The sequence below is a fragment of the Mastigoproctus giganteus genome, chromosome 3 (genome assembly GCF_048544385.1).
Source record: "Mastigoproctus giganteus isolate SK-2022 chromosome 3, ASM4854438v1, whole genome shotgun sequence".
Lineage (NCBI taxonomy): Eukaryota > Metazoa > Arthropoda > Arachnida > Uropygi > Thelyphonidae > Mastigoproctus > Mastigoproctus giganteus.
The window spans coordinates 23,108,455-23,131,045 of record NC_143577.1 but is presented as its reverse complement, the minus strand read 5'-3'; the positions used below and the strand labels follow the sequence as shown (position 1 = coordinate 23,131,045).

General features: G+C 35.6%; 1 protein-coding gene across 1 annotated transcript in view; it reads right to left on the bottom strand.

Annotated features, from left to right (window-relative positions):
* Positions 1-22,591, bottom strand: part of LOC150087800 (voltage-dependent calcium channel type A subunit alpha-1-like) — a 1,442,149-nt gene that overhangs the window by 424,372 nt on the left and 995,186 nt on the right. The window contains exon 31 of the mRNA XM_090369204.1: positions 15,002-15,129. Within this exon, the coding sequence (XP_090225330.1) occupies positions 15,002-15,129 (128 nt within the window). The remainder of the gene's footprint in view (positions 1-15,001; positions 15,130-22,591) is intronic.

Sequence of the window (22,591 nt, the reverse complement as noted above, 5' to 3'; positions counted from 1 at the left end):
TATGCAGCAAAACTATGATTGCATTATTCCACTGCTTAGGCATCACCCCTTTTCTAATGCACTTTGTGAAGAGCCTTGCCAGTTTTTGTGTTATGTCTCTTCCTCCCAATTTTAACAACTCTATAGTAACTTCATCTTCCCCCGGGGCTTTCCGATTCTTCATTTTCTTCAATGCATGTTCTACCTCATCAGGAAGAATATCGGGTATGTCGGGTATGTCGTATGTGTTGCTACTTTGCAATCCATCTTCCCCACTGCTGGTATCATTCCCTCGCTCCTTGTATAATTCTCTATAGTAGTCTTCTGCTATTTGAATTATGCCTTTTCTGCTGTTTATAAGTACACCATCGCTATTCTTCAGTTTCAGTATCATTTGATCATTTGTCTTTCTGTATTACTGCTCATGGCTGCTGATTTAAATCCTTTGTTTTCCCTTAATGCTTGTTCTACTTTTCTTGTGTTAAATCTTCTTATGTCCTCTCTGAGTCTCTTTCTAATGGCTTTGCATAACTCAGTATACTCAATTTTCTCCTTGTCAGTGTTTTTCTTGCTCTTCATTTGTCGTCTTTGGTTCATCATGACAAGTGTTTCTTGACTAATTTTTTCTTCTTTGGATTTCTGTTTCCCTATAGGTTTCTTGGGCTTTATCACTTTCAGAAAGTTGTAATATTCCTCGTTGATATCTTGGTCCTGAGCATTCTGCAGAAGCTCAAACTTGTTCTTAAGTTCCAGTACATACTGCTTTTTCTCCTCCTCTGTTATTTCAAAGACCTTTGTATTATTTACTCGAGTCAGTTTTTTCCTTTCCTTTCCTACATCTATATCAAGTGTACATCTTACCATTCTGTGATCACTTCCAACATTTACCTTATTCAGGACGGTAACATCATTCACAATATATCTTCTGTTAGTGGGATGAAGTCGATTTCATTAGTTGTTAATCCATTTGGACTCTTCCATGTCCACTTTCTGTTCACCCTTTTCTTGAAAAAAGTGTTCATTACTGACATTCCTTGAGATTCTGCAAATTCCACAAGTCTTTCACCTCTTTCATTTCTTTCACCAATTCCAAAATTTCCTATAGTTCCTCTTTCTGCGCTGTTTTGCCTTTTTCCAACCTTAGCATTGAAGTCCCCCATAATAATAGTGTAGTGGGTTTTCTGCTCATCTAGAAGACTCTCAATTTCAGTGTACATTTCTTCAACGTCTTCATCATCATGGCTGGATGTTGGTGCATAAATCATTATAATCTTTAGCTTGTACCTCTTAGAAATCTTGAATTAAAATTTGAATACAGTAACTTAATTGGAATATCCACTGACAGCATGAGATCTATGGTAGGGAAGAACAAGAGCACTGTGGCATATTTGAAAAAGGATAGGGTGAAAGTTTATATGCTGAAAAATTTATTTTTCATTGCATAAATCACCAAGAAAGTCTATGTTCCAAGGTAGTGAATATTGAAATTGTGATGAATGTTGTCGTAAAATGCATCAATGAAATTAAATCTAAATCTTTACTTGGTCATCATAAATTTATGGAACTACTGAAAGATATTGAATCTGGGTATTCCGATTTGACTTATTGTGGCGCAGTTCGATGGCTGTAGAAGGGAGCAATGTTAAAAAGATTTCACAAATTGAAAGATGAGATCAAACTGTTCATGAATCTCAAAGGAAATCCCATTTCTCAGCTAAGTGGGGAAGAGTGAATTTGTGATTTGGGATTTTTAGTGGATATCACTATTTATTTGAATGAATTAAATGCAAAATTGCAAAAAGAAAACCAAATAATAACCGAACTATACAGAGCGGTGCGAGCATTCAAAAATAAATTGCCACTGTGGCAAAATCAATTTAATAATAATAATTTCTTTAACTTCCCTACATTTAGCAGTTCATACAAGAATACATATGAAAAAAAAAAATGTATCAATACTTTGAAAATTTGCATCAAGAGTTTGAAGAAACATTCATTGATTTTAGCGATAAAAAGATATTTTTTGAAATATTTTCATCACCATTTACTAACCCTAATATTAACAAAATTCCAGATAAATATCAAATGGAAATTTGATATTTCCATTTGATATTTATCCGCAGGTGATAGACAATGCAAAGAAAATTCTGTCATTATTTCACATCTGTTCACATCTTTATTTCACATCTGTTCACACAGTTCACATCTGTATGTGCATCCAAATGGATGCACATACAGATGTGAACAATTTTTTTCATGATATTTATAAAATGCAAGTACAGGTCCCAAATTTCTGACATAAATTTAGAAAATACTCTGCACATTGCTACTACAAATATCAATCCAGATATCGATTCACTGATAAAAAATCAACAGTATAAACCATCATATATTTTTTATATTATAAAAATTATTTATTTTTATAATATTAATGATATTATAAAAATAAAATATTGAAATTTTGTTACTGGAATTGTATTTGCATTTTATAATTTTATTTTTGAATTTTTATTTCATTTTTATAATTAATAACCTTAATTATATGTACCAGTATGTATAAATATTTAAATAATAATAAATAATAATAATAAATTTTCTGTTTATACTCCAGGACGGAGTATAAACAGAAGTTTAAAGTTAATATTTAAACAGAAGTTTAAATATTAACTGTTTAAAACAGAAGTATAAACATTAAGATAAAACTGTTTATAAAATTTTTTTTTATTCTACACTATTTTCATAATCCTAAAAATCTTGGAAACCTAAAAAAAAAAAAAAAAATTTGGCCCGCTTGTGCCTCACAGACATTTTATTTGACCCACCATTTAAAAAGGCTGCCCACCCCTGCTCTATATCCATTTATTCTGTCTGGATGGGAGGGTTTGTTGTTTGTTTGTTATTTGGTTTTTAGGAGCATTAGCAACTAAGGCCATATTGCTCCGTGAAAATGCGATGGTTGTTCCCTCTGGATGGGAGGGGTCTCCTCACTTAGGTTGAGTTGGGTATGCTGCTTGTCTATCTTCCTTATGTCCTGATAGAGTGGTGCTGTTTTTCTAAAAGCAATCTTTCAGGTTCTCAATTGATTTCTTCTGTTGCTCTATGAGTTTTGTGAAGCCCCTTACTCCTTTCCGAGCTACGGTCAGTCTCTCCATGGCCGACTTTGGGTAGTGTTGGCGGCTCTTGGTCATCTTTGTCCTTGTCTTTCTCATGGTCTCCTCCAGCTCAGTGTTAGTCCATTCTATGATCGAGAAGGAGTCATGTTTGCACTGGGACTGCATAGGTGTTTATGATTTAACTATGTTCCCTCCATTCAGCTTTGCTTTGAGCAGGCTTCTGAGTCTCTGATGATATTTTTTGATCAAGTAGGCTTTGATCTCCTTGTGCTCTAATTGCCAGGCCTGCATAATCTCCAGGTATTTGTAGCACTCACCCCCGTCGTGGCCTTGATCTCTTTACCAGTCTGCCGCTGGTAGTTTTGGCTGAGTAATTTTCCCTGACGTAATCCTTAGTCTTACATTTGTCTAGTCCAAATTCCACCCTGAGGTCCTTGCTGAATTCTTTAATGATCCAGAATAGGTGTTGGAGTTGCTTCTCAGTTACCCCGTAGAGCCTGATAACATCCATGTACATCAGGTAGAAGAGGCTGTACAGGTGGTTCCTTCCTTCTTTGAGGGTATATCTGTACTTGCTGTTGTTCAGCATGGTGGATGGCAGGTTGAGTGCATTGTGCTATTATTATTAGTAGTAATAGTAGTAGCAGTAGCATTATTGCTGTAATTGCATTGTACCATTGTAAATTGTAACACATGAACTACATTTCTCTGTATTTGCACACATGTAGATTCTGAAAAGTATCACTTCGTTGCAATTGTGTGTGCGGATTTCTTTTCCTTAATTTATTTTTTCCTTTTACTTCAAAAAGAAAAGTTCATTCTTCAGATCATTCTATATAACAAAAAGCACAACATGATACACTACAATGCTAAAGTCGATAGGTATAGTGGTGACATCTATTGACAAAACGTTGAACCCACCTGCTCAGGTAAAATGCAGGATAACCCTGTATTAATTATCAATTAGTGCAGGAGCAAGTGGATAAATAATTAAACAAGAGTACAGTGGTGATGTTTGTTTGTTTTGTTTTGTTGGGTTTTAGGAGCATTAGCAACTAAGGCCATATTGCTCCGTGATATGCGGTGGTCATTCCTTGACCTTTCCGCATCCTCCGTATTTGGTGGTGACGGGCTCGAACCCCGGTCTAATCAAGAAGCGTGTGCTGCGCACTGCTGCTCCTTCCCACCTGGCTACGGAGGCGCCTGTACAGTGGTGAAACCTTCATACCATCACTGGGAAGTTAATCAAGAATTTCTGATGAGGGGGAGCAGAATTTATAGTTTTGTTACAGGTTGAGCAATTTAAATACATAATTCCTATTTGTTTTTTATGGAAAATTAGCATAAAGAACTAATATTATTATTATTATTATTACTAGCCATATAGTGCAAGGAAGCCTGAAGCTTATGCTGTACCAGCTAAAAAAATTTTCGAGTTACCCTGAGAGAGAGAGAGAGAGAGAGAGAGAGAGAGAGAGAGAGAGAGAGAGAGAGAGAGAGAGAATCACCAAGAAGGAGAAGAATGATGATATCCAGCTCAGGACTCTGGGTGTGCCAAGCTCATACTCACGAGATGTGAGCCCCTGGGGTAGAATATAAAGGAAAGAAAAAAAAGTGATAAAATTATAAACAAGAAACGTATGAAGGATGATCAAAACATTCAGGAACTGACTTTATATATCTTGAAATTGCAATTTGTTGCATATGTTTGGTGACTTATTGAGACAGCAATGCACAAATTGCCCATTTATCTGCAGTCAGTGCATGTTGAATAGAAGTTGTTTTATGTGTTTCCGTCACATTTTAAAATGAGTGATTTTAATGGGCAGTGAATTTGCATCAGATTTTTTTTTTTTAAATTAGGAAAAAGTTCAACAGAAACCCATGAAATGTTACAAACAGTTTTTGGAAAGATGCTATATGTTGTTTGAAGACTTTCGAATGGTTTGCAAAGTTTAAAGAGGGCCACTTGTCCATTGAGGATGACCTTTGCTCTGGCCCCTTTAATTTCAAAAACCAATGAGTCAATTGCTTGTGTACATGATCTTATCAGGAGTGATCAGTATTTAACTATCTATGAAGTTTCTGTGAATATGGCAGGTGTCAATCAATTTTAGCACAAGATTTGGGAATGCAACACATTTCAGCCAAATTCGTGCCTCATATCCTCAACTAATGATCATAGAGAGCAGCGAGTTTTTGCATATCAGGCTTTTCATCAATGTGCTGCTGACCCACACTTTGTTTGTTCTATCATTACTGGTGACAAATTGTAGGTGTATGACTATGATCCAGAAACAAGACCCAGTCCTCTCAATGAAAGATTCCATCTTCTCTGGGGCACAAAAAGCAAAACAATCTTGATCAAATATGAAGATTATTCTTATGGTATTTTTTGACACAAAGAGCATTATTCATTATGAATTTGTCCCACATGGTCAAATAGTGGACCAGGAATATTACAAAATAGTTCTATGGCAATTGCACAATGTTGTTTGGAGAAAATCTGAAAACGTGAGCTTCAGGGAATTCGTACCGCATCATGACAACACTCCTGCACACTAGACACTTTCAATCCAAGAATTTTTTGTGAAGCACTTCATGATTGTTGTTCCCCAACTGCTATACTCACTAACCCCTTAAAAGGTTGCAGATTTGCATTGATTGTGAAAATTATTCAGGATGTGACATTGGAACAATTCAAAAAGAAGCCTATTCCAGTGCTTCTACAGTTTTGAGATTGCTTCCATAAGTTTCAGAAGCACTGGAATCAGTGTATATAGTGGCAAGGAAACTACTTTGAAGGTGAATAGCCAGTAAGCTTAATCATTTTCCTAAGTCCTTGAGGATGTTACAGACATTCCCTGTATGTCAAAGCTGGGCTTGCTACAGCTGATGGAACAATATTCAGGTGACGCACAAGTCAAGTGGACCTAATTTCAACAAAGTCTGATCAGTCTGTAACAGGAAAATCCTTTGCTTGCACCTTCACGATAGTGGGACTGTTAGTAACCCTAGGTATAACTCTCACGTGCAAGTCCTGAAACATGGCACCTAATATAATGGAGGTGACCACCCAGGTGTGAACCAATGTAAGCAGGGGTCGAGGTGTGGTGCCCACACCACACGGAGGAATGCCACACCTCTGTGTTAATAGCAATACTAGGTGGTAAATGACTATCATCAACTGCAGAGATTGTTCATTTACCTACCACCAGACACTCTTAACTATGCAGCCAACATGCTTGATCTTTTTCTCATGAACAACCCTTTTAAGTATATGGTCAAGGTGAGTGGTCATCTAGGCACCTCAGATCACAACTTGGTGACGGTCTCTTCTCCAATGAAGCCTTTCTCTCGTGGCCATTCTCAACCTCATGTTGTTTAGCATTGCAATGCCAAACAATGCGAGGTTGAGAATGGCCAAAAGCAGGAAATTGTCTCCTGTTCAAATAGTAAATGAGGCCTATGGACTCTGGTCAAAGCCATTGTCGGAAATTTGTGAAAGTACATTCTTCTGCTATGTTATGATGATTCTTTTGCATCTTTATATGAAGTTGGCTTGTGAGCATCATAGTTTTCTCTCAAACTCCTGCATTGAGGAACTTAGTAAATCACCTCATATTCTGCCATACCAAACACATTCCTGAATTACTTCATTGGGTTTTCAAGAGAAAGAGATTAGAAGAATCTTGGGTGACATATCACCACCTGTTTCTTCAGTCCTGTGCCCCAGCTTTAACTCCTATTTTGTGTCACCTCTTTACAGTCTCCTACTAAACTGCATAAAACTTTGCTCGTGTACAGGCAATTTCTAAAAAGAGTGACAAATCTCTGTGCAGAAAAGAAATCCATTAACCATCAGTGCTCATGTTACCTTGAAACGTGTCATCTGATTAATGACTGTCAAGATGGATTTCACTGGTTCCAATTCCCTGGTTTATGTTATTCATCTCTGGAAAAAATTCAATAAAAAATTTGAACAAACTAAAGCAAATGCTTTTGACAGTTCCAAGGCCTTCAAACAAAGCTTTTGTCACAGAGTTCTTCTAATCAAAATTCCTTCACATGATATGCTATCAATTTTTACAACTGGGTAGTCAGTTTCCTCTGTGATTACTGACTACACATCACAGAGGGAACTCTGGATTTTTTACTGACTGGAAATCTGTAGATGATAATACACTAAGTTCCACCTTCCAGTTTTACAAACCCTACTCTGCATAAATAGTAGTAGTAATGGCAAATGATGCAAGAAAGCAAGCAAGTTGTTTCAACGATCAACCAACAATCAAATAATTACAAATTCCTGAATATCCATCATCTGTTTCTTAAATGCTTATCTCCAGGTAATTAGCCAATAGGAAAAAAAGAAGATTTAGTTGACTTCAATCCATCTAAAACCAAATGCAGTTTTAATTCTCAAAAAAAGTCTGTCACTCTCATGTTCAACTTCAACAGCACTTTGATTTCTAGACAAGGACATTACTTGTACCTTTACTGGGAATATCCCTGACTTCTAAAATTCTTTGGTATCACAAATATTGCATCCTCTGCATTGAAGTAACGAAGTTTTCTTTTTTGTTCTTGGTATTACTTTTCATCTAAACAGCTGCTGCCTGTTTCAAATCAGAAATCCTCAAGTGAAATACTCTTCTTCTATATAATGTTGTGCCTAATTTCATTTCAAATCCTAGATTCTATTCAAAAGGGAGCAGTCAGGTTAACCCATTCATGGCCAAAATGTTTAATTTTGGCCATGAATTGTTTAATTTTGAATTTTATGCATTCTTCTAATTGATATTATTAACTTGAATTAGAAATATTATGGTCATTATGATAAACCCTTCACGTCAATGAGAAATTCTGGGAGTGAAGTTGAAAAAAATATAATTAATGATGTTGAAATTTCACACGTTTAATTAATGAAAAAACTTTTGAGCCTGCAGGCCAGTAAGGCTCATGGGATTGATAGCATTTACCCTATAATCTTAAAGGAGGTGCAAGTGAGTGCATTGAACCATTGAGGCTAAATATAAGAGCATCACTGGACTTGTGATTCCATTGGATTGGAAAAGTGCCACTATATCTCCAATTTCATAATTGCGGTTCTAAGAGTGAAGTGGGAAATTACCAGCCGGTTAGTCTAACTTCATTAGTAGAGCAAATCATGGAGACTATGATCAAGGGTGGAATTCAGGATCACTTAGATAGAAATGGAATTTTGAAGGATACTCAGCATGGTTATGTAAAGGGAAAATCATGTTTAACTAATCTGGTTAGCTATTTTTACAGGGTCACTCAAGAGCTGGACTTAGGGAACAATTTTGACGACGTTTATTTGCATTTCAGCAAAGCATTTGACTCAGTCCCACATGAGCGGTTACTTTATAAGCTGGAACAGGTTGGAGTCATAGGGAAAATCCTCAGATGGATGGCTTAAGGGCAGGAGGCAGAGGGTTGTGATAAATGGTTATTCCTCAGATTGAGTTGATGTAAGAAGTGCGGTTCCCCAAGCATCAGTATTAGGACCATTGTTGCTTTTGATTTTCATAAAAGACATTGATAAAGGGATAGAGGGTGTGATGTCTAAATTTGATATAAAGATTGGTAGAGTAGTTAATGATTGCTACCAAGCAGAGCTTCTTCAGAATGACCTAGATAGACTTCAGGGATGGTCAGATATATATGGTAGCTATGCTTTAATCCAGCAAAGTGTAAGGTATTGCACCTGGGGAACAGTAACCACAAAATAATTTATACACATGGTGGAGATGAACTAAAGCTGGTAGTTGGAGGAAAGGGACTTGGGTATTATGATGTCTTCAACCAGTCTACAATGCTCGGAGAATATCAGATATGACATTCTCCGTGCATTGTAGACTGGCTGCAAGGAGGGCCCATGGTGTCCTATCGATGATTTATCGAACAATCGTTAGTAGAGATATGGATGTCATAATTCCATTATATAAGGCTATTGTTAGACCATACTTGGAATACTGTGTTCAAGTATGGAGACCACACCTAAAGAAAGACATTATTCTTCTTGAAAGGGTTCAAAGATGGGTAACTTACCTGGTGAGATTGGCAAAAGGGTGTCCATATGAGGAAGGACTTTGAATATGTGCATTGCAGAGCTTGGAAACTAGGCACCTTAGAGGAGACTTGATTGAGGAGTTTAAGGCACTGAGAGGCATAAGCAAAATGAATGTGGACGAAAATTTCATGGTTATAAATGATTCTATAACTAGGGGCCATAATTTCAAGTTACGAGGGGAGTTGTTAAGACTGGATTGCAGGGTTTTATTTTAGCCAGAGAGTTATAAATTACTGGAATAAGTTACCTACATGGGTGGTAGAGGCTGACAGTCTGGGGAAATTCAGAGGTCAGCTGGATAATTACCTAAAGGATGAGGAAAATGCATAGGTTGTCCATTTCCTTTTCTCTTATTAATTTTTATTATTTTTATTTTTTTAAAATTTTATTCTTATTATTATTAATTTGTTTTTATTCTTATTATTCTATTTTATGTATTTTTTGTTATTTTGTTTTATTATTATTATTATTATTATTATATATTTTTTTTTTGGCTGGTGCAGCATACGCCATAGGCTTCCTTGCACCATGTGTCAATTACTAATACTAATATTATTCTGTTTTATTCACATTCTGTAAGTACTGCAACTGAAAGAAAAACTGTTCCAATATTGGAATGAGGCTGTGCAAAAAATTATAATATATGACTTAATTGTATTAATTCATTTTACTTAAAAGGACATTAAGTCTTAATGATTTAGTATGGTTTCTTTTCCTTGATAAGGTTCTGTAATTACTAAATATCTATTTGAAAGATTATGGAACAAAAATTGTACCCATATCTTATATGCTTTCCTTGTATTTTTTGCCGACAACTCTGATGGCTTTACAGCCATCAGAGTTGTGAGACCACTGATTCTTTTATATTAACATCTTTGCCTTGTGACAAATTATTTATAAACTCTCTGTTCAGGTGCTCAGAAAATTTATAAATCAGAGGTCTGATTTTAGAGAACTAGTAATTTCTGTTTTGCAAAACTGAGAATTTTGCTTTATTATAAGTGCAAATTTTTCAAAATATTTGGAAATCTCTGACATATTTGATAAAACTGAAATAAAAGTTCTCAATCTTGCTTCAAGTCATATCTCATTTGAGGTTTACTACTGTATCCAGAAATCAGAAGTATTGCAAGGAAAACATTAAATTCTTGTATGGTAATATGAAAAGAACTGTTTATTTCTTTTCATCTTGAATACAGAATGGTTAGTTCCCTTGTGTATTCAGATAATTAATGTATTGTCTGAAAGTAATTCAAGTAATAATTCAATAGATTTTTTGGTGTTTTGAATTCCCTAGTATAAGATCTCCCTTTTCTCAAAAGATTTGGTGGGCATTTGGATTCCCCCTTCGTGGTCACAATTTTTTCCATTGCACCCTCAATACATTCATTTTCAGTGTTCATAACTGATGCCAAAATATTGACTTTTAGACAGTTCTGTCCCTTATGGTCTAACTACACCATTTTTTCAGTGGTGAATTCAGGAGGGAATGATTGGAGCTATCAATGCTCACCCCAGAATCTGAGTAAATTATAACAAATACTCTGATTTATGATATTACGTTGTTGTGTGGTGATTATTTGTTGTATATATATATTACATAAACGCTGATTAAAAATGCAATGTAAATTTAAGCCAACTTCAAGCTTCAATTTTGATTACATATATCATCACTGTTAAATTTCCCTTTCCCACCAGACAACAGTATGGATCTGCCGCTGCATCCTCTCCATCTTCTTACCCACAATAATTATTGCTTATTTTTTTGTGAACCAGATTATTTTGAAAAATAGCTGACATTTCTACTGGCCTACTCAATACTTGGTTTGGCTGAAACAAGAAGAAGAAATGAATCACTTATAAGTTTATCAAGTGGAAATCTGCTGTACACTAATGGAAACAGTGAAAGGAGTGAAGGTGGAGTTGGGTTTCTGGTCCATAAAGATTTTAAAAACAACATTTTGGAATTCAAAAGTACATCACCAAGGGTGTCAAGACTAATACTCAAGATTTCTAAGAGGTACAAGCTAAAGATTATAATGATTTATGCACCAACATCGAGCCATGATGATGAAGAGGTTGAAGAAATGTACACTGAAATTGAGAGTCTTCTAGATGAGCAGAAAACCCACTACACTATTATTATGGGGGACTTCAATGCTAAGGTTGGAAAAAGGCAAAACAGCGCAGAAAGAGGAACTATAGGAAATTTTGGAATTGGTGAAAGAAATAAAAGAGGTGAAAGACTTGTGGAATTTGCAGAATCTCAAGGAATGTCAGTAATGAACACTTTTTTCAAGAAAAGGGTGAACAGAAAGTGGACATGGAAGAGTCCAAATGGATTAACAACTAATGAAATCGACTTCATCCTCACTAACAGAAGATATATTGTGAATGATGTTACCGTCCTGAATAAGGTAAATGTTGGAAGTGATCACAGAATGGTAAGATGTACACTTGATATAGATGTAGGAAAGGAAAGGAAAAAACTGACTCGAGTAAATAATACAAAGGTCTTTGAAATAACAGAGGAGGAGAAAAAGCAGTATGTACTGGAACTTAAGAACAAGTTTGAGCTTCTGCAGACTGCTCAGGACCAAGATATCGACGAGGAATATTACAACTTTCTGAAAGTGATAAAGCCCAAGAAACCTATAGGGAAACAGAAATCCAAAGAAGAGAAAATTAGTCAAGAAACACTTGTCATGATGAACCAAAGACGACAAATGAAGAGCAAGAAAAACACTGACAGGGAGAAAATTGAGTATACTGAGTTATGCAAAGCCATTAGAAAGAGACTCAGAGAGGACATAAGAAGATTTAACACAAGAAAAGTAGAACAAGCATTAAGGGAAAACAAAGGATTTAAGTCAGCAGCCATGAGCAGTAATACAGAAAGACAAATGATACTGAAACTGAAGAATAGCGATGGTGTACTTATAAACAGCAGAGAAGGCATAATTCAAATAGCAGAAGACTACTATAGAGAATTATACAAGGAGCGAGGGAATGATACCAGCAGTGGGGAAGATGGATTGCAAAGTAGCAACACATACAACATACCCGATATTCTTCCTGATGAGGTAGAACATGCATTGAAGAAAATGAAGAATCGGAAAGCCCCGGGGGAAGATGAAGTTACTGTAGAGTTGTTAAAATTGGGAGGAAGAGACATAACACAAAAACTGGCAAGGCTCTTCACAAAGTGCATTAGAAAAGGTGTGATGCCTAAGCAGTGGAATAATGCAATCATAGTTTTGCTGCATAAGAAAGGAGATAAATCAGAAATTGGCAATTATAGACCAATCAGCTTGTTATCCCATATCTACAAGTTGTTCACAAGGGTCATTACTAACAGATTAGAAAGAATACTTGATGAGAATCAACCGAAAGAGCAAGCTGGCTTTAGGACAGGATTCTCAACTATGGATCACCTTCACGTAATATCACAGCTAATGGAGAAAGCAAATGAATATAAAACACCATTATGCCTGGCATTTGTGGATTATGAAAAGGCATTTGACTCCATACAGCATAAGGCAATGTTTCGGGCACTGGAAAGACAAGGCATAGATACTCCATATATTATGATTTTGAAGAAAATATATGAGAGTGCTACATCCTTTATTAGACTAGACAAAGACAGTAGCAAATTTAAAATCGAGAAAGGAGTTCGACAAGGAGACACAATATCTCCGAAGCTGTTTACTGCTGCCCTTGAGGAAGCTTTCAGAAGATTAGACTGGTCGCAGAAAGGAGTCAATGTGAACGGAGAGTACCTAAACCATTTACGATTTGCAGATGACATTGTGGTCATAAGCCACGATCCCAAAGAATTAGAGGAAAATCTTAATCAGTTATGCACAGTTAGTAAGGATTTTGGACTAAAGATGAATATGGCTAAAACAAAAGTAATGATGAACAAGTATGCCACAGAAAGGGAAATAATGATTGAAGGAGCAGTAATTGAAAAGGTGGAGTCATATACTTATCTGGGACAAGTTATTAGCTGTAATAATGATAAATGGCTGGAAGTCAAGAGAAGAATAAATTTTGGATGGATAGCATTCAGGAAATATGGTCACATACTGAAGAGCAATATCCCAGTTTGTCTGAAACGTAAAATAATGAATCAATGTATACTCCCCACCATGACTTATGGAAGTGAAACTTGGGCACTCACCAAAAGAATGGAACAGAAGCTAAGAACTACACAGCGAAGAATGGAACGAATTATATTGGGAATCAGACTGTTAGATAAGAAGAGAAACACATGGATTAGGCAGCAAACTCAAGTAAAGGACATTCTTATCAAAACTAAAGAACTAAAATGGTCTTGGGCAGGACACATAGCTCGAAGACATGATGACAGATGGACTAAGAAAATAACAGAATGGTACCCAAGAGGAGCTAGAAGAAAACCTGGAAGACAAAGGCGGAGATGGATAGATGAAATTCATGAGTTTTTGAGTAGTAAATGGATGGCCAGTGCTCAAAACAGAAGGAACTGGAAAGTTGCTGGAGAGGCCTTCATCCTGCAGTGGATTGAAAATGGCTGATGATGATGATGATGATGACTCAATACTTTAAAAATTTGACAACAAAATTTTCTCTAACTTTTTTGAATCTGAAGCTTCAGAATCATCATGACAGCCTTCAGGAGGTATAATAAATACGTAAGTGAAATTGTATGCTTTTTCTAATATTTTATTTGGAAGTTGAATAAAACTGCTTCCGGGCAAGTTTTCTTCTTTCTGTAAAATGTTTTCACATCCACAGCTGAGAAGAAATGAAATGTACAAAAAAATATAGAGGTAGCCATGTTCCAAATTTGGAATATAACTAAAATGAATTTTTAAGCCACAATAACAACAGAATTTATTTTATAGGTTAGAAAAATACCAATATCTATATACAAGCTGACATGTTTCAAGAAAACGTAAAAAAATCAATAAAATATGCCAAAAATATGGCCAACTGAAAAAAAAGTTTCAATAATAATAAAAATGTAAAGTACAATAATTTATCAGAGTAAGCAAACTACACCAGTGCAAGTTGTGGCTACAGAATCAAAATAAAACATCCTATGAATGCAGTATGAAGTTTAGTACAAAAGAGATTTTACAAACATTGTCTGCTTTCTATTAGTTAAAGTAGACAACATTCCAATTTTAGAATATCAGGCATGAATTGGTTAATTAATGACTTGTCTTTTGCAAACTCATCCCACTTACGGACATCTTACAGACATTAAATTTTTGGTTTATTCATTTTTTACAGATATTTCCATGTCATTTTAAATGAATTATCATCTGTAGTTTCAAGTCTTTGTAACAAAACAGCATGAAATGTGCTTTAGCTGTTAAATATTATCAATCCTTGCAAAAATGAACTCTAAATTCACCAATCTAACTTTTCTTATTCTTCATTTATTCCTTCTGTTCTTTAAAACAATCTTTCTTCTTATATATTTTCTGAAAATTGCACTAATAGAAATTAAATCCAATGTCACAGAATCTTTAGTCTTTTCCCCTTCTCCCCATTTACACAGTATTAGAGAACTTATAGGTGTATCTTTTTTTCATGTCTCTCAATGAATCCTTAATGTCTTAGATTACTATAAAAAAAAAGTACTACTGACAAGACAAAAATATTTCAATATGAGAATTAATTTTTCGATAACTAGTTTGGGTGAGAGATTTCCTATTTGTTTCATCACCGGAAATAAATCCATGCAAAAAAGAGAATAACTAACATTCAACTATCAGGCTAAATAAATTTTATATTATGAAAATTTAAAACATTAACTTACGTGGCACTGGGATCATACTCAGCCCAAACCCTTATATATTCATCAAGATGATGGGCCCCTAGGATGGAGGAATCACGAGTTAAGTAATCAAAATTATCCATTATTACAGCTACAAAAAGGTTGAGCATCTGTAAGAAAATAATTATTACTTTTATCTGGTGTTCTGAATATAGATGTTAAGAAAATATATTTTGTTATATTGCATTATCACATATATATATATATATATATATATATATATATATATATATATCAGCTTTATTTATTGAATATATTTAACTTAAGTATATTATTAATTAATACAATCTCTTGCGTAAAATTCTTGCAGATATTCCTAATAATAAGTGATATATTCTTGTTTAAGATAACCCGTTCTATAAGTGACTTTTTTATGCAAATGTTTGCTTAACGGAAGTATTTTTTTTATAATAAAGACACTGGGTTGTTATATTCATTAAAATTGCCATGATTTGTCCCTGTCTATGTTATAAATCAAGACCTCTCTCTCTCTCTCTCCCCACCCTCTCCTATCTAAAGAGAAGTCTATCATCCCTTACTTTAATGAAATGTTGCCACTTAAACCACTGAATGAGCTGTGTGGGTGGTGACATCACATTATGCACAAATTGCAATCTATTCCTCTTTCTAAGGCATGTGTAATAAAATATCAAACTTGTGATAATTACCCCTCATAAGTTCTTTGCTGCATGGCAGGTTCATGACAGCCAGAACATAATTACATCTTCATCTTTCCCCTTCTCTATCCTTCTTCTTCATCTCAAATACCCGTCAGCTGCTATCAAATCATCTAATATTCCAATTCTCCTTCTTCCTCCTGGTCACTTGCTTATCACTTCCCTTTAATTAAATCTCTTCACACACTCTCTCTCTCTCTCCCTCCTCAGCGCATGTCTAATCTAATGTTCTAAGATTAAAATTACTTAATTCCTTAATTACCGAATTAATTAATATTAATTATTAACAATAATTAATTCATTATTAGTAGTGGTAAAATGAAAAAAGGAGGCAGGCTTATATAGCCTACACAGCAAAAAAAAAAAAAAAAAAAAAACCACATACACACACTACTCACTTCCACATCACTAGATGGAAGTTTTTTCAACAATCAGTTACACTCTGGCTGAAAGTAAATTTGATTTGAACATATCTATCTTGCAACCATCCTTTTCAAATTTATATTTATATCCCCTTTGTCCTATCAGTATTTAGTTCCATTTAGGGTTTACAAACTTCTATTCAGACTCAAAATGCAGTCTGCATTTTGAGTCTGCAAAATGCATTGCCTTATGCAATAGGATAATCACCTGCTTGTCCCTGCTAACAAAATTCCATATATTATTGAAAGAAATACCAAGAGCTGCTCTAGCACCTGTCTGCACTGCTCAGAGAACTTCATCTCAAACTATAAAATGATTCCATAGGTCTTTTTTTTCCCTTCTCCATTACCTTGAGTGTGGTACTACCCAAATGGTATGCAAAACTGGGATTGCTGTCACCCAAAAATGTAGTAAGTTGTATTTATCAATGTAAACTTCAATTACCACTTTTCAGCCCATCTGTCTAATTTAGTCAATTCTCATTGGAGAAGCATATTCTGACTATTGTCATTAGCCACTCTGCCAATAATATCTCAAAACCATCTGTCTGATTAATGATCACCAATATGGATTCCATCAGTGCCGATTAGCTGGTGATATCTTGGCTTATGTTACTAGTCTTTGGACAAATTGATAGAAAAGTTGGTGAAATTCAAGCAATTGCTTTTTCAATTTCTAAGATTTTTTTTTTGATAATAATCAGCATAAAGGTCTTCTAAATAAGCTCCTATCTTATGGATTTCCAACTCTGTTTTGAAATTAGGTAGTCAGTTTTCATTCAGCCAATCATTGTTGAGTGATGGTAGATCTAACACCTTCACTCATGCCAGAGTTCCCGAAGATTCAGTTTTATATCCTGTTCTTTTTCTGTTGTATATTAATGACCTTTTTATACTAACTTGAAATTCTTCCATAGTTCTGATGACAGTATACTACATTCAGCACATCCTTCAGTGTGAGAAAACTTTCTCTGCACAAACAGCATGAACCTCCCAAAATATCCACTGCCAATTCCATACATGTTGATCACCTGATAATTCTGCAGTGGGCCAAAAAAACCTTCAATCTTCCTGAAACACACTCTTGAGTTATTTCTTGCATATAAAGACTGTTACTCTGCTCATTATTGATAACATTCAGATTTCTATACAATCACATATTTTAATTGGAGATTATCCTGGTTAGGTTAACTGGCCATGCAAAGTTTTCTTTCTTTCTTTTTTTTTTTTGCTTTTGCATTACTTTTATCTTAAACAGTTATTGACTCTGTAAAAATCTCAAATCCATCCTATCATGGAACACTGTTCCGATATTTGGGGTGGCTCATCCAAATCCTCTCTCCCTCTCTCATAAGCTCCTAGACTCTCTCCAAAAGGGGGATTCTCAGGTTCATTAATGACTCATCTTTTGCTGACTTTGCCCACCTCTGTCATACAAATGTGCATTTTCTGCAGCCTGCCTTTTCTATATATGAGGAGAGTTGAAAAGTTTCTAGCCTCATGGAAGACTACTGTACAAATTGGAGCAGTATGGTATTAAGGGCAAGTTGCTATAATGGATAAAAGGGATGGTTGAGTGGGAGAAAACAGAGAGTGGTAATCACTCTCTGGATGCTGCTCTTCATCGATTAATGTTATTATAGCTGGAAGCAAGGATATAATGAGAGTGGGAGTAATCTACAGGCTAGATGATTATGAACTATATGATGAGAACCTATACATGGAAATGGAATGGGCAAGTAATCATGAATGTCTTATTATGGGTGACTTAAATTTACCTCTAATTGATTGGAGCAAATGGGAAGGAAACTCCACATGGGGGACAAAATTTTTAAAGCAACTAGATGATTGCTATTTGTATCAACATCTCAGGGAAAGTACTAGGGAAATGAATACTCTAGACCTCATCATCACCAGATGACATAATAGGGCTGACAGTACAGGAACCAGTAGCAGGAAGTGATCACGGGGTTCTACAGATGAAGAGAGAGGTAGCGGTAGTTAAAGGCAAAGGAATGGGTTATAATTTCAGGAAAGGAAATTACGATGCCTTAAGGTGCTACACGGCCTCTATTAACTGGGTAGATATCTCACAGAGAGCGAATACAATTGAATTATGGTATACATTAAAAACATTAATCACAGAAGCCTTGAATGCTTATATACCATTAAAAAAAAACTCCACAAGGAGGAGGATTCCAAGTGGGATGAATAATGAAATTGCCAGATTACTTGAGCAAAAAAAGATGGCATGGAAAAGTTACAGAACAATAAAAATTACTGAAGCCTATAACAGCTACAAATTGATCAGTAATAATGCCACTGTTTGTTTGTTGTTTGTTATTTGGTTTTTAGGAGCATTAGCAACTAAGGCCATATTGCTCCGGGATATGCGGTGGTCATTTCCCTGACCTTTCCGCATCCTCCGTATTTGGTGGTGATGGGCTTGAACCCCGGTCTAATCAAGAAGCGTGTGCTATGCACTGCTGCTCCTTCCCACCTGGCTATGGAGTTGCCCATAATGCCACTGAAAAGGTTACGTTGGCAGAGACAGAGTATGAGAAATCGCTGGCAAAGAGGGCAAAGGGTGGGGGAAGATAAGGTATTCTTCCCATATATAAATGCAAAGAAGAGAAGGACAAACCAGATTGGATCCTTATGTAATGGATGTGGGATACTATTAGATACCCCACTGATATTACAGATGAACTCAACAGTTACTTTGCATCGATATTTACAGAAGAAAATCCCTTTATGGGATTTTCTTCTGGGAGTGAAGGTGAAAAAAATGTAATTAATGATGTTGCAATTTCACATGTTTATTTAATGAAAAACCTTTTGAGCCTACAGGCCAGTAAGGCTCCTGGGGTTGATAGCATTTACCCTTTAATTTTAAAGGAGGTGGCAAGTGAGTGCATTAAACCATTGAGGCTAATTATGAGAGCATCACTGGACTCGGGAGTGATTCCGTTGGATTGGAAAAGTGCCAATGTATCTCCAATAAATAAGGGTAGTTCTAAGAGTGAAATGGGAAATTACCAGCTGGTTATACTAAATTCACTATTAGGGAAAATTATGGAGACTATGATCAAGGGTGGAATTCAGAATAACTTAGTTAGAAATTTAATCTGAAGGATAGTCAGCATGGTTTTGTAAATGGAAAATCATGTTTAACTAATCTGGTTAGCTACTTTGACAGAGTCACTCAAGAGCTGGACATAGGGAATAATTTTGATGTTGTTTATTTGGATTTCAGCAAGACATTTGACACAGTCCCATTTGAGCGGTTACTTATTGAGCTGGAACAGGTTGGAATCACAGGAAAAATGGATAGCTGGATGGCTTCAGGGTAGGAGGCAGAAAGTTAAGATAAATGGCATTATTCCTCAGATGTAAGAAGTGGGGTTCCCCAAGGATCAGTATTAGGCCAATTGTAGTTTTTAATTTTCATTGATGAAAGGATAGAAGGCGTGATGTTTAAATTTGAAGATGATGTAAAGATTGGTAGAGTAGTTAATGATTGCTACCAAACAGAGCTTCCTCAGAATGACCTAGATAGACTTCAGGGATGGTCAGATATATGGCAGCTATGCTTTAATCCAGCAAAGTGTAAGGTATTGCACCTGGGGAACAGTAACCCCAACTTATACACTTGGCGGAGATGAACTAAAAAAAAAAAAAAAGCTGGTAGTTGGAGGAAAGGGACTTGGGTATTACGATACAGTTAGATATGACATTCTCCGAGCATTGTAGACTGGTTGCAAGGAGGGCCCATGGTGTCTTATCGACGATTTATTGAACAATATCTAGTAGAGATAAGGATGTCATAATCCCATTATATAAGGCTATTGTTAAACAACATTTAGAATACTGTGTTTAAATATGGAGACTGCACCTAATTGTTCTTCTTGAAAGGGTCCAAAGACGGTAACTTCCTGGTGAGATCAGCAAAGGGGTGTCCATATGAAGAAAGACTTGGAAACTAGTTACCTTAGAGGAGACTTGATTGTGGTGTTTAAGGCTCTGAGAGGCATAAGCAAAATGAATAAGGATGAAATTTTCATGGTTATAAATGTTCTAAAAAAGGGGCCATAATTTAAAGTTATGGAGGGGAGTTGTTAGATTGGATTGTAGGAAGTTTTATTTTAGCCAGCAAGTTATAAATTACTAGAATAAGTTTCTTACATGGGTGGTAGAGGCTGAGAGTTTGGGGAAATTCAAAGGTCAGCTGGATAATTACAAAAGGGAGGAGGGAAATGTATAGGTTGTCCATTTCCTTTTTTCTTATTAAATATTATTATTTAAATTTTCTTCTTCTTATTATTTTTTATTTTCATCTTATTATTTTTTTTTCTTTTCTTCTTCTTATTATTTTTTTTTATTTTCTTCTTACTATTATTAATTTGTTTTTATTCTATTATTTTATTTTATTTATTTTTTGTTATTTTATTATTTTTTTAATTTTTTATTTTTGGCTGGCCAAAAATGTGGTGATTACTAATACTAATAATAATACTAATAATAATAATTAATGGAGTCCTCCAGGGTTTGGTGTTTTTTTGAAACAACAGTGCACCGAACAACAGATCGTTGCACTGTTGTTTTGTTTATTTATCAATGACATTAATGAAGGTATATCAGGCTTAATGTCTGACATTAAGACATTAATGTCTTAAGTGTGCAAATGATACAAAGGTTGGCAGGGTTGTTAATGACTAATGGCAGTGTGCTACTTCAACAGGATCTATAAAAGTTGGGCAGATGGGCTGAGAAGTGGAAACTCAAGTTTAAAATTTGACAAATGCAAAGTACTGCATATAGCTAGAAGGAACCCCAGAGAAACATACCAACAACTGTGTGGTACTACACTTAGGGTGGTAGAAAATGAAAAAGACTTGGGAGTAATTGTGCAGTAAGATATGAAGTTTTCTGAGCAGTGTAGACAGACTGCCAGAGCAGGCCATGGGGAAATTCATAGGTCAATGATATAGAGGAATTTTGTTAGTAGGAAAAAGGAGGTGATTATCCCTTTGTGTAAGACAATAGTCAGGCCTTGCCTTGAGTACTGCATACAGGTCTGGAGGCCTCATTTTAGGAAAGATGTATAGTTGCTTGAGCAAGTACAGAGAAGGGCAACAAGATTGGTGAGGGGGAAGGAAAGGGTGGTGTTACCAAGAAAGGCTTAAGTTCTACAAATTACAGCATCTGTAGACTAGGCACCTGCGTGGTGATCTGATTGAGGTGCATAAGGCCTTGAGTGGGTTGAGCAGGCTCAATTCTAATGAGATTCTTCCCCTTGCTCAGATTATGAACCTGAGAGGGCATAAATTCAAATTAACCAGATATATAATAGATGCGCGTAAATTTGCCTTTAGCCAGCGGGAAGTTGACTGCTGTAACAAACTTCCATCTGTCATTGTGCAAGTTGATAGCTTAAATAAATTTATGGAGGAAGTGGACAAACTTTTAGCAGGAATGGTATATGAAATTGTTTTTGTTTTTCTTTTTCTTTTATTTTGCTGATGCTATATAAGCTTATATGCTTACTTTCTTACATCACATTTAGGTTTATGCCTAAATAAATAGATGTCAAATGAACTATTGAGACTCGTGGTAGAGAGGAAAAATGCATGGGATGCATATAAATTATCAGGCAACACAGAAGCCTATGACAGATATAAGCTAGTCTGTAATGAAGTCACAAAGGAAGTTAGGAAAGCAAAGACAGATTACGAGAAATCTTTGGCAAAGGATGCTAAGAAAAACAGCAAGGACTTCTTTAGTTATAAAAAATCAAGAAGGAAAGGGATGAATCAGATTGGTCCACTTGATATCGATGGTTCGACTGTTGATGATCCTGCTCAGATAGCTGACAATAATCTGAATGAATATTTTTCATCTACATTCCCATGAGGAGTTATAAAGGGAGGAAAATGTCAGAAGTTTATCAAACTGTAACAGGGTGTTTAATGATTTTGTAATAACTGAGAGCAAAGTGGAGGAGAAATTGTTGAAATTAAACATAAGAAAGGCACCTGGGGTGGATGGAATCTATCTAGTTATATTAAAGGAGGTGACAAAGGAAATAAGCAAACCCTTAGCCATAATTATGGGAGCATCCTTGGACTCTGGGGGAAGTCCCCACGATCTGGAGATGTGCAAATATATCCCCAATTTACAAAGGGGGGGGGGTCTAAGGTAATCGGTGGCTGCTGACCTTTGTGGATTAATGTTCCCCCAGTGTTAGGTGTTGGGCCCACTGTTGTTTTGTATATTTATCAATGATATTGATATCACTGATAAATATCAGGCTCAATCAGACTTATTGTCTAAGTTTGTAGATGATACCAAGGTTGGCAGGGTTGTTAATAACAGTAATGATAGTACGCTACTGCAACAGGATCTGGAAAAGTTGAGTAGATGGGCTGAGAGGTGGCAACTAAAGTTTAACATTAACAAATGCAAAGTACTGC